Source organism: Phalangium opilio, unplaced genomic scaffold (genome assembly GCF_054372755.1).
Source record: "Phalangium opilio isolate 3A_F unplaced genomic scaffold, DU_Popi_V2 ptg000082l_1, whole genome shotgun sequence".
In the NCBI taxonomy this organism is placed as follows: Eukaryota; Metazoa; Arthropoda; class Arachnida; order Opiliones; family Phalangiidae; genus Phalangium; species Phalangium opilio.
Genome location: NW_028324189.1, coordinates 13869236 through 13882293, shown reverse-complemented (window position 1 = coordinate 13882293; position 13058 = coordinate 13869236). Strand labels below are relative to the sequence as shown.

Here is a 13058-nt window from a genome sequence, read left to right as displayed (position 1 = left end):
ACTTTTTGTCGTGGCCGAATTTTAAATGAGAAGTCAAGTAAGTTCTATTTTATATTTTGAGACCTATGTCACAATTTCCCGTTCGTTATTTGACATTCAAAGTTGGAGTTCTTTTTAAGGCGGAGAAATGCGCCGTTTAGAGTTAAGCCTTGGTCTGAAGGAAGTTTAGTTTACGTTAAAATTTAGTGGCGTCGTTGGACCAAGACTTAGGTTTTCCTAGAAATTTAATTTCACCGCCGAGTCCACTTCCGAATTTTTAACCCATAGAAAAAGCATTTCGAGGAAAACTGGGTTGGTAGCGCACTTAAAAGCGAAAGTTGGCATTAGGGGCGCTTTTGCTAGTCGTTTTTTAACATGGGGCTCTGGTAAAGCTGGCTGGTCTTCTAAGTTCTACCCCATAATAGTGGTCTTCATAACCGCGGTTCCCTAAATAGCTGTTTCCGTAAACGCTAGTCACCCATTATTTCAGTTACTACAGCAGTTCTCGTGAACTCGGTGTACCCTTACAGAAGTTCAACCGGTATGCGAAAAACGTTAGTGGCTTATTACGGTCTAGGTTGGGTTATTTGAACTCAAATAGTACTAGGTGTGATAAGGTTAATTAGGTCAAGTTAAATTTGGTTATTTGAAACCTCAATTGTATTAGGTCAGGTAAGGCCAGCTAAGGTTAGGTTTGGTTAGTTCAGGCTCAGATTAATAACTCCTGGGTAGGAAAGTTAAGCAAAACCGGTCATTTTCAAATAGCTTTGCCATGTGACACACTTAGACGGCTAAACGTAGAACTTTGTCAACCCATGCAGCAGAGGCAATTAACCTGAGTGTCAGATCAGGTTAGGTTTGGTTGAACAGAATCCCAATGTATAGTAGTCCAATATATGTCGCATGGACCATGCCGATATAATAGGCTTGTAATGCACACCCACACTTGTGGAGAGTATTATGCATTGCAGTTATAGTCGAAGGATAGTAATCCATATATTGAAGTTATATGAAAGGTTCAAACCATCACAGCTAATTTAAATCCTTAAAGACTTAGAAGGAATGCGAATTTACAATTTAAAATCATATTTTACCTCGAAAGTGGTATTATATTACACTTTCTAGTCTCTACTTTCAAAATATCATGTTTTTAATATAATTGAACCAAAGTTTCAATTTTTAAAATCCAATGAAAAATCACGAAAACTCAGTTTCGATATATCAATAATTTCGTCTTGCCGAGCTTGTTCGCCAGTTTGATGGCATCACTATGACCTGAAGGAAAACAAGTTGGGAAAACCAAAATATTACCTCTCCGAGGAGGACTACTTACAAACTTACTTACCCAGATATGGAAATGTTTCTTTTTTTAAGAACAAATACTGAAGTTAAAATTTATGAAATATTAAAGCAGTATACAAAGCATAGCAAATATACTGTAAATCAGACGACATTTTACATCCAATAAGGATATACTTGTACACATTAAAATCATCCGATGGGGGAAAAACGGGAAATGAAGAGCTAAACCTTTGGAGGGATTGTTGCGACTTCCATCCCAACATAAGAGTTTGTGATAATTCCTGATATCACATCGGCGGACTGAAACACCGATCTAAATCCCTAACTTATGTGTATGTCTTTATTTCAATAACGAAGAAGCTCCAAATGCAATCATCAATATTTTCTTTAATTACTGTATTGTCTTATCAAATCATACTTAAATCAAGATATCATTACAATAATTTTCCTTGAAAACACGTCCGTTTAACTAAAGTTTCTAAGTCTTTCTTTTACAACCTCTCTCGGCAGAGTCGGTTTGCGATCTATATTGCCCGATGGTAACAAGCGCTCTTTCTCCATCAAGAGTCCAATACGTTCTACTCATGCTTTGCTTCTGCTAGTTTTAACACAAAGTTCAAGTTTTACCCCCTATTATTGTTACCAAGCGATCCCTAGAATTCGTCACTCCTAAGTTTTATGACTTTACAGAGCCAGAGGGCCTTTTAACACACTAGTAACAAAAACCATCCGTCGAACCCGAGCGAACCTTTCAAATGCATTACTATAGCCTTTACAATTGTACAGTATTTCTTAGCAATTACAAGCCGTGCTCTACGACAGTTCTTATTTTGGTTTAGAGTACAATGTTATTCTTTAAAAGTCTTTACATATAAAACATATCAAACATAAGTATTCACTATAAGTACCTTAACTTAACCTTAACTAAGCTAAATTCGGACCATAAAAACCCATAACTTCTGCTTATGGGAAAAAAGGTCCTGGGAAAACCCCAGTGGGGAAAACCATTAATTCAATTATTATTTAAGTATAAATGACCAGGCTTGTTTTGGATCGCCGGATTCAACACTCCCCGCCGAAATACATCTCTGTATTTCCTACAATTAAGCGATCCAACAACTTAGTTTTAATTGACTCAACATGCCTTCATTTGAATTTCTCATGTTTTTCTATTTAAATAACTCAACTTTACTATTTTAATTTACTTATTTCTTAACTTATTTTAAATTTCTTGAAGAGACTACATTTAAATTTACATTTCTTCATTTAAGTTTATCATTTAATTTTAATTGATTTCTGTTACTGAATTTGAAGTAACTCGACTCATTTTGTTTAGCGAAACAGCTTTTATAGGTTATTCTACATCTGTTCAAAGATTGGTTCCCCTTCTTTTACAATGAGAAGAAACCAACCTTCACCCTATGCTGGGGCAAAGCCTCTCGGTAGCGTGGGGACAAACTTCCTCAAATTTTTAGTAGGAGTTTTTAGTTAGGAGAACTAAGTATCCCACGCTCCGATCGCTACCCTTAAGTTACAAAGTTCAACCATAAATATTTTAACATGGATGTGTAAAGAGAAACTTATTGTGTTATTTTAGTCTTTTGACAATATAAGATTGCCCTCTTATTTTTTCTTTTATTTTGCTTTACTTTTAACTTTTAACAGTGCACGTGCAAGTCATTAGACCCAGCTGAATCTTTAAACTGTCCTATCCAAGCTAAGTAGTTTTATTACTTTGTTTTTCATGGGAACCGATCCCTTTGGTCAAAGATTCTTTTTAAACAGTTAAAGTTATTTTTCGTACAAAATATCCAAACTTAAAGCTATTTACACAGTTTTCAACATAATTAACATATTTTCAAACTACAGTTTATACATCATGCAAATTTTAGTCTTTTAGCAGTTTTTAGGTGGTAGCACTTGTAGTACCAGAGGTATAATTGAAACGTTGCTTCTGTGAGCAGTGTTCTTCCCCTTTGTTTGAGGCGGCGATGCCCCTTTTTCTTTTACTCAAGAATGTTATGAGCTGACTACTGCTTCACTGCAAGAACTCTTAAATATCTTTCCAAAAATTAATAATTTGCAATGTTTCCTTCATATGATACCAAATTTTCATGCGACCAACTAATCATCAACCTTTCTCTCAGAACGTATCAACCTTTTACTTATTTGAAACAAGTTATACTTATAACCAAATTTGTTACTTTCAATGAAATAACTCTTAATTTGAATCAAATAACCCTTAATTTGAACTCTATTTATAAACCATTGAATTTTCTCCTTCCTCAGGGAGATACAACTCTTCTCCTTTCTCAGGGAGATACAACTCTTCTCCTTTCTCAGGGAGATACAATTCTTCTCCTTTCTCAGGGAGATACAACTCTTCTCCTTTCTCAGGGAGATACAACTCTTCTCCTTTCTCAGGGAGATATAACTTTTCTCCTTTCTCAGGGAGATACAACTCTTTACATGAACCTTTTTGCATATTTCCAAAAACTACAACGAGCCATGTCAGGTGGGCAGGGAAGTGGAAAAAGGAGGTGCCATGAAAATAGAGGCACCAAAGAAAAGTAGGAATGCCACCATCCACGTCGTTCATCCCTTCACACTAGGGATACTAACTTATCTTTCCCTTGTAAACAACCAGCTGAAGCATTTTAGTAGCACTTTAAGTGCAATACCTTTAACCAGTATCAACGTTATTGCACCAATTCCACTCTTTACCATATTGTACCAAATTTACTTTTTACCATATTTCACCAAATACATGTAATGTAATCACCTTATAAGTGTTACTTTTAAACCAATACACCCTTTACACTTTTTACAAATACCAACATTACCTTTTACAAATAGTAATTTACCTTTTACCAAACAACCTACTTAACGGCAATAACGATTGGACAAAGTCAGCCAGGGACTCGCGAAGGGACCACCACAAGGGAATATCCAAACTTCGGTCTGTACACCTGTTAATCACTCGTCGACGCCGTTCGAAATAAATCTTACAGCGCCGCTCGTGTCGTGAATGCACTACTAAGTCTATCGAAATCGCCAACTAATAAGCGTCGCCTTTTTCTTAGGTACGCACCGATCAGGTCTTAAGAATGCCCATGTGCAACTCTTTTATCTTGGCTAACCCTTTTATCCATTTAGGAAAAGGTTCGTGCTCAATTAAGAGCTTTTTTATGTCCTTTCATGGACTTTGTCTATGTCCTTTCATGGACTTTGTCTAACGCCCGTTCTGGGACGTGGGAGGGGATACCCGGCTAGGGTATTTACTTTTTGTCGCTCTTTCTGGAACGATACTAAATTCGCCCATTCTGGGGCATCTAATTTTTTACCGTGGCCACGCCATCATACACTCTCTCTTTCACAACAAGCCAAGACCGACCTATCGGTAATAAACCCTTATACCAAGCTCAACCAGAGCACTTAAACCAAGCTCAACCAGAGCACTTTTTTAACCAAGCTCAACCAGAGCATTTTTTTTTAACCAAGCTCAACCAGAGCACTTTTTTAACCAAGCTCAGCCAGAGCATTTTTTAACCAAGCTCAACCAGAGCACTTTTTTAACCAAGCTCAACCAGAGCACTTTTTTAACCAAGCTCAACCAGAGCACTTTTTATCTTAGCTCAAAAACCCAGAGCACCTTTTTATCTTACGACAACTTAGTGTCAAACCTTTGTTTTCTCTTAATAAGTATTTTTCTACGAACCCAACTTCATTGCGAAGTGCGAATCAATTTTATCAACCTGAAGTCTAACGGTTGTTTGTTGCTTGCTTCCAAACTGCATATAGTTCCTTCGAACCTTGAGAAGGACCACTCCTTTAGCTTCTGTAGACTCTGATGTCTTTGGGCTGGGACTCCTTCATCCCGCTCCATATCGCTCCCCGCCGCTGGACTTCTTGCGGCACGTTCACGTTCCCTTTCGGTCAGGTATCGGCAAAAAAAGCATCTAACGTGGAGTTGACTTGGGACCACAATTTTCGAAGTTCTCGAACCAAGTCCAATTTTCACAAAATTGTCCAATTAACGTAATTTTTCCCGAGCACGTAATGAGTCCCGAGTACGTAATTAGTCCCGAGCACGTAATTAGTCCCGGGTTTCGGCACCATTTTATGTTGCGACTTCCATCCCAACATAAGAGTTTGTGATAATTCCTGATATCACATCGGCGGACTGAAACACCGATCTAAATCCCTAACTTATGTGTATGTCTTTATTTCAATAACGAAGAAGCTCCAAATGCAATCATCAATATTTTCTTTAATTACTGTATTGTCTTATCAAATCATACTTAAATCAAGATATCATTACAATAATTTTCCTTGAAAACACGTCCGTTTAACTAAAGTTTCTAAGTCTTTCTTTTACAACCTCTCTCGGCAGAGTCGGTTTGCGATCTATATTGCCCGATGGTAACAAGCGCTCTTTCTCCATCAAGAGTCCAATACGTTCTACTCATGCTTTGCTTCTGCTAGTTTTAACACAAAGTTCAAGTTTTACCCCCTATTATTGTTACCAAGCGATCCCTAGAATTCGTCACTCCTAAGTTTTATGACTTTACAGAGTCAGAGGGCCTTTTAACACACTAGTAACAAAAACCATCCGTCGAACCCGAGCGAACCTTTCAAATGCATTACTATAGCCTTTACAATTGTACAGTATTTCTTAGCAATTACAAGCCGTGCTCTACGACAGTTCTTATTTTGGTTTAGAGTACAATGTTATTCTTTAAAAGTCTTTACATATAAAACATATCAAACATAAGTATTCACTATAAGTAAACCTTAACTAAGCTAAATTCGGACCATAAAAACCCATAACTTCTGCTTATGGGAAAAAAGGTCCTGGGAAAACCCCAGTGGGGAAAACCATTAATTCAATTATTATTTAAGTATAAATGACCAGGCTTGTTTTGGATCGCCGGATTCAACAGGGATATTACCTTTACGTTTTTGTAAAGGCCGAATTTTCTACTCCCCAACTGTATACCCTCTATGTTCAAAGCCATATTCACAACAGGGTTGCCATGTAAACACTATCCTCTCGTTTCACCTCAACGATTTTCTTAGTTTGTCAACATGACTGTTAACGTTACATAACACCAAAGCTTATTTGTGGCTACACACACTGGAAGTAAATGCGCACCATAAATAGCATGAAAACACGAAGCTATAATCCGATTACGATCAGACCTTTCACTGGTCTGGGCTGCGTCCAGCAGAGCTCCCCAAAATGACAGCGGATTTTGGAAAACGGTTACCGGTGAGATCTGTCGTCATACCTTTTTTCCGGTTATCGGTGTTTTAAAAATGACGCTAGCGCAATAAAGCGTGCAAGGTACCAAGGCTTAACAAAAATTGTATGATAACATATTTAAAGAGATAGATAACAACGTCTTTTATAATTAAAATTAGAAAGTAACATGTCTCTTAAAATTCTCGCGTCATCAAATGGTTTCACGCCAATTAAATAGCTATAGTCCCATCAGAATCAGCAAGAGCTATTTGTATTAATTCCTCCATGTTTTTTCGCCAAGCTGAGAACTACGCGTTTTACGTCACGTTTTCCCAAAACCCGACTATTTTCTTTGAAGACCGCGCTGGCTCAGCGCTGAGCACCGTGACGTCAAATTCAAAAGCAAAATCCCGTCCTGTACGACACTGCTAACAGCGCTGAGCTCTGCTGAACGCGGCCCAGATATCCACCATGATTATAAAATCTAAGCTTAATTATTTAACAGTGTATTTAACTTTCGGCTCACTCTGAACCGTTAATGTCTCTGCATTACAGAAACGAAAACCAAACCCAAGCGTTTACTTTTTGGTTCACTAGGCCTATTGACAAATAAAAGTACATTTGACCAATATCGTTGCGTTCGTTTTGAAATCACTATAGAAAGGATTATGCTATAAACAGATGTAGTATAGCTTAAGTAATATATAAACATCCATTTCAAATAACAATATTAAAAAACATTCTTGGAATATCAAAATGAAACAGAGCTTTAAAGCTACAAAAGTACTAAATGCATCGTAATTACGAAAAAGATTTCCACATATTCACTTTATATTATGAAAAAGTGAATATTAAGGTTCTGTAGGATTTCTTAACACATCAAAACAAAGCGAACTGCTAACTCGGCGCACTAGTGTGACAACGGACAGACACACACAGACAAAAAAAATACACTGCTTTTTAACTCTTTCCGTTTTAATTTTGAGTTTAGAAAGAAGATTATCTTAAATATTAAAATAAATATAATTAATATTAAATATTTTCTTCGTTAGTTGTTCGCCTTATTGAGCGTTACATCGTCTTGATAAAGAACAATTAAACATTCTTGAGAGACTTGACTAATATTGGCGTTTAAAATGAAGCATACGCCGGTTGCTTCACCTTATTCTAATAGGTAGTATATAAGGATTTCGAATCGCAGCTATGGATAAGAACAGCGCAATTGCGTGAACCTTTGGTGGAAGCCCCGCCATTGGGAGGCCGGACGTTTCTCGTAACCCTGGCCGATCGCCGCGTATGTCTTAACCTTAAGGATGATGATGGAGTAGAAGCCAGGTGTGCAGACTGGTGTCCATGTGGGATGGACAAAAACTATGTCCAGAAGATGGTGGTGTAGAAGCCAGGTGTACAGACTGGTGTCCATGAGGGATGGACAAAAACAATGACCAGAAGATGGTGGTGTAGAAACCAGGTGTACAGACTGGTGTCCATGTGGGATGGACAAAAATAATGACCAGAAGATGGTGGTGTAGAAGCCAGGTGTACAGACTGGTGTCCATGTGGGATGGACAAAAACAAAGACGAGAAGATGGTGGTGTAGAAGCCAGGTGTACAGACTGGTGTCCGTGTGGAATGGACAAAAACCAAGACCAGAAGATGGTGGTGTTAGAAGCCAGTAAGTACAGACTGGTGTCTTTGTGGGATGGACAAAAGCAACGCCCAGAAGGTGGTGGTGTTAGAAGCCAGTGAATACAGATTGGTGTTCATGTGGAATGGACAATTGACTAGTCAGATGAAATAGTAGTGGCCAGTTGAATTGTGGATAGCCTTAAGTTTTGAATTTTCCGGGAACTGTGAATGCGGTCCGGAAATGGCGAACACATTTGCTTCGATTCGGAAACTGCGAACGCGGTCCCCTGGGGTGTAAGTCAATAACAACAGCCTGACACACACACACACACACACCCACACACACCCACACACACACCCCGACATGCCTGTCGATTTTAGAACCTCTCCGTGACATACGTCACTCGGAGAGGTAAAAAGTGCGGGAATCCTATACGCGTCTCGAGCTTCTCGCCAGTCTAAACTCTGAGAGAGTGGCTCCATCTCACATGAAAAATATACCGTGACTCCAGCCTACGGGAAACGTTTTAGCCTCTCATAAAAAGTGGATTTGAAATAATTTCATATGAAGCATTTTCAAATTTATATTGCTGCCAAATAACCAGAAATCGGAGAATTAAAAGCTTGATATTTTTGAATTGACAGAAATTAATTCTATCTTTTATTATACAAATCAGAGGTTTTTCAAACGAAGCTTCTCATTCCCTTTAAGGATATGGGCGATTTGTTTTGTATTTTTATTAATTTGTACAATATATATTTTCAGTTCGTTAAGATACTTTGAATCAGGAATATTTCTTAAAGACGCTACAGACCAGCATTGGTCGTTTGAAGATTGTCGGAAGTTCCTGTTCAAAACGCCTGCAGAAAGCCAATTGAAACCATTACGAATTTCATCAATATATTTCCCTTTAATAATCCTCCTCGCTGGGAGCATCATTTCTATTGCTACGCATGGACAGCAAGCGTTTTCGCAGGAACGTATGTTTGACAAAAAAACTAAAATAGCCCTTGCAAAGAAACGAATTCGTAGGAGAAGGCTTTACTTGTCAAATTTTAATAAGGTCTGACTCAATTCGATTAGAATTTAGAGAGAGAGTTCCTAGGAAACTACAAACGGATAAGGGTACTGAATTTAGAAATTCCCAATTACAAGGATACTTGAAGGAGAAAGGGGTTATATTTTTTACAACTGAGAATGACGATATAAAAGCGTGTATGGTGGAAAGATTAAATCAAACTTTAAAGTCACGCATGTACAGGTATTTTACAGAAAAGAATACCAATAGATATATAGATGTTCTAGATGACCTGGTTAAGGCTTACAATAACTCGGTGCATTCCGCGATAAAAATGACTCCTTTGGAAGTTACTGGTACCAATGTCCTTCAGGTTTTTAAAAATGTTTACGGAAAGTACTTTAGCGAAAAGAAAGTTTACGGGAAAAAATTAAAGGTGGGCGAATACGTCCGAGTAAGTAGAAATAAGATGATTTTTGAAAAAGGGTACGAGCGAACTTTCACAATAGAAGTTTTTAAAATAGTGGGAAAAATAGAGAGACGCCCTCCGGTATTCATACTAGAAGATTTAAACGGGGAACCAATAAAGGGGGTGTTTTACGGGATGGAACTTCAGTCGGTAGTTAGACCCGAGACGTACAAGATCGAGAAAGTAATTCGTAAGCGCAGTAGGAGCGGACAAAAGGAGTTCTTTGTAAAGTGGTTAGGCTATCCCCCTTCTATGAATTGTTGGATTCCGGCTAAAGATGCAGTCGCCCTTTTACCTAACACTCCCAAGCAACGCTAGCATGAAAATTTATGACAACAACAAGACGTCTTCGTACACTACCAAGTTGCCCCAGGCTATAGAGCTGATCGGGGATGACTGGGAGGTTGCTCTAGTAGAAGTTTTGTACCCAATGTCCTTTTTTAACATACCCAGTGAGGAAGGCCACGTGCAGGTGGTCTCGCATGAAAATAAAAAAGGTCGGGACGGAAAATCACAGCCTATTGTTAAAGCCGAGGCCTTTATAGTTCCCGGGGGTTATTACAAAACATTAGAAGCCCTTCTTAAACAGATAGCTTCCGGATTAGGCGGCTTTCAATACGGTTCAAAGTTTAAATTTGATTCGGATCCCCTCTCTGATTACATTTCTTTAACTATTCAACCTAACGGTATCTTGGCTCTTTCCCCCACTTTGAAAAGGATATTAGAATTTAAAACCCCAAAAGGCCAAAGTACGTCTTTCTCTTGCCCTTCAGATAAAACCAGCCAATCGTATAGAAGCTCTGTTCCCGTTTGTCACGTAAGGTTTGAATTTTGTTATTGAATTATCAATTTATCTTAGAGCCAGTTTTATGCATAAGCCTTTGCTTTTTTACCTAGCTTCTCATCTGCTGGGAACCACACCCATAGAAAGTGAAACCAAAACTTAAACGTTTATGTATACCTTCAGTTTCTTTGTTTGATTATAAAAGAAGCAAGTGTTTTGGGGCGCTTGGAGTTCAAAAACCTTATATATTAAGTATTTTAAAGATTTTTGGTTGTGAAAATAATACTGAATTCCAAAATAGATCTCAATTTGTTTTAATTTGAGAATTTTTATGCGTTTTCAAACATTTTAAGAGAAAAATGTGTCAAGTAATACCCTTTAGAATTGTATGTTTTTCTTTTTCCTTAAAAAATCTGTAAGTGTATATTTTTCATTAAGACTTTTGAAATTTAAGAGATAGTAATTGGCCAAATCGAAGATATTAACAATGAATATTAAAAAATGCTTTAATTGATGTAAATATTATACTCGCCCTGAAAAATTTTACTTTTTGTTAAAACCAATTAGCTAGGCAGCTAATATTTTTATTCGACTAGTCGTGTCATATAGAATACATTGTTTAATATTTGAAATTGTTATAATTGACCTGCATGTTACTTGAAATATAAAAAGTACAAATTCTTAAGTGTTGTTCATTGAAAATGTATTAAAGAAATTTCAATACTAGGTATCAGTATCCTTTACTACACTGTAAAAAATTGGGGTCTGAAAATGGTTTAGATAAGGTTTAAACTAGAACGCCATACCAGTAATGGTTTAATTTCATGTGTATTATGGTTTGCAAATGGTTTTAGTAAAATATAAACCTTAAATGGTTTGTTCATAAAGTTCGAATAAACCAATAATGTTCTAAAATTAGACATGAAACAGTTATGTTCTAATATCAGACCCTTTAGCTAATGTTCTGCTTTCAGAGTATGGAGCAGAAATGTTCTAGGTTTAAACCATATCTCATCAATGTTCTAATGATAGAGGTAAAGTTTGAAATGTTCCAAAATCAGAAGTAAAACTGTTCGGTTCTGATATCAGAAGCCAAACATTTAATATTCTAATATTAGACATAAACCCTCTAATGTTCTGAATTTAGTCCATTTGGCCTGAATGTTCTGATTTCAGATCAAAAACCATTATGTTCTGATATTAGAAGTAATAAATTTAATAGTCTAATATTAGACATAAACCCTCTCATGTTCTGAATTTAGTCCATTTGGCCTGAATGTTCTGATTTCAGATCAAAAACCATTATGTTCTGATATTAGAAGTAACAAATTTAATAGTCTAATATTAGACATAAACCCTCTCACGTTCTGAATTTAGTCCATTTGGCCTGAATGTTCTGATTGTAGATCAAAAACCATTATGTTTGGATTTTTGATGAAAAACGATTCGGTTCTGATATTAGAAGTAAAAGATTTAATATTCCAATATTAGACACAAAGCCTAATTTCTTTTTTAATTAATTTTATTTGCGTCTCCTCATGTTCAATTAAGACTGAGAGAGTCCTCTATACTTTTACAAAAAAGTTAACCCAACACACACACACACACACACACGCACCCCCACACACACACACACACACACACACAAAAAAAAAAGCTGTATAAGCCGAGCCAAAAAAACAAAATGGCGCAGTATATAGGGTTTGGGCTCAAATAAATGTCCGTCTTCCCTACTTAATTATACAAAACTATCCAATTTACTATATTTGTTCAAATACCATGAGACAATTAACCCAAAAGTTCAATCCTACTTATCCTCTGCTGTATAACTAAAATTAAGCACATTTATTTACACTTGCGTATTTACAGACTTCGACCTCAAAGTTACATATTTTTTCCCTTCAATTAGATACATATCATGTAACTCATGGCAAACAAGGGAATCGGGATTTATAATGAGCCAATTTTCTGATTGTTCTTTGATTTCATAAGCAAAAACCTTTGAAACAAAAGTTTCAACATTAAAAACAATGCCAGTCAAAACTAACGACGTGTTAATCGAAAAAATATTCTTAATTTGTACGAATGAAACAATTTCTTTCCCATGTATTTCGTTTTTGAGGAAACATCCAACAGTGAAATGCATATTATCGTAACATACACTTTTAACGGAATACAATTTATCTGGATGCCCATTAAGCAATTCTTGCAATTCTATAGGCAAACTAGTTTTCTCTATAAGAGATCCGGATGATATTTCCTGCACGCCATATTGCCTCTCACATAAATGATTATAGCATTGATAATACTGGTGCCTTGACGCTAATGTTTTGGTTATATTTTTGAAATTTTTGGATGCGTTTGCAATATTTTTAAAATAGCTATGTTTCGCCTCAAATCGAATGCATGACATTGCTTTCAATGGACCATATTTTCGAAATGCTTCCGCATAATGAATCATGTAATGATATTTTGGCGTCAAAGCATCAGCACCAAATACTCTTGAAGCTAAATTTAAAAAGTTTTCAATTAAAGTTTCAAGTACACCAAGAAATGAAACATGTAAATGTGACGCGTAAACATATTGAACTATTTCTCTGAGTTTTATGTATAATAACCAGTGTTCGTCAT

General features: G+C 36.7%; 2 protein-coding genes across 3 annotated transcripts in view; both read left to right on the top strand.

Moving 5' to 3' along the window:
* Positions 1 to 13058, top strand: part of LOC149651866 (unconventional myosin-Vb-like) — a 419287-nt gene that overhangs the window by 146590 nt on the left and 259639 nt on the right. The window lies entirely within an intron of this gene.
* LOC149651870 (uncharacterized) lies at positions 8046 to 11153 on the top strand. 2 transcript variants are annotated; one of them, XM_089847128.1, is made up of 3 exons: positions 8046 to 8201; positions 8922 to 10460; positions 10541 to 11153. In XM_089847128.1, the coding sequence occupies exons 2-3, from the start codon at positions 9921 to 9923 to the stop codon at positions 10568 to 10570; spliced, it is 570 nt and encodes a 189-aa protein (XP_089703254.1). In that variant the 5' UTR covers positions 8046 to 8201; positions 8922 to 9920; the 3' UTR covers positions 10571 to 11153. The 2 variants fall into 2 exon arrangements, with proteins under 2 accessions (XP_089703254.1, XP_089703253.1); XM_089847127.1 differs by having other exon boundaries at positions 8922 to 10465.

Bases quoted from the DNA above. Each gene is read 5' to 3' on its own strand.
- LOC149651870 (XM_089847127.1), top strand. From the start codon at position 9,921: ATGCAGTCGCCCTTTTACCTAACACTCCCAAGCAACGCTAGCATGAAA. The intron at 10,466-10,540 runs GTTTGAATTTTG...TTTTTTACCTAG, and splicing joins GTTCCCGTTTGTCACGTAAG to CTTCTCATCTGCTGGGAACC.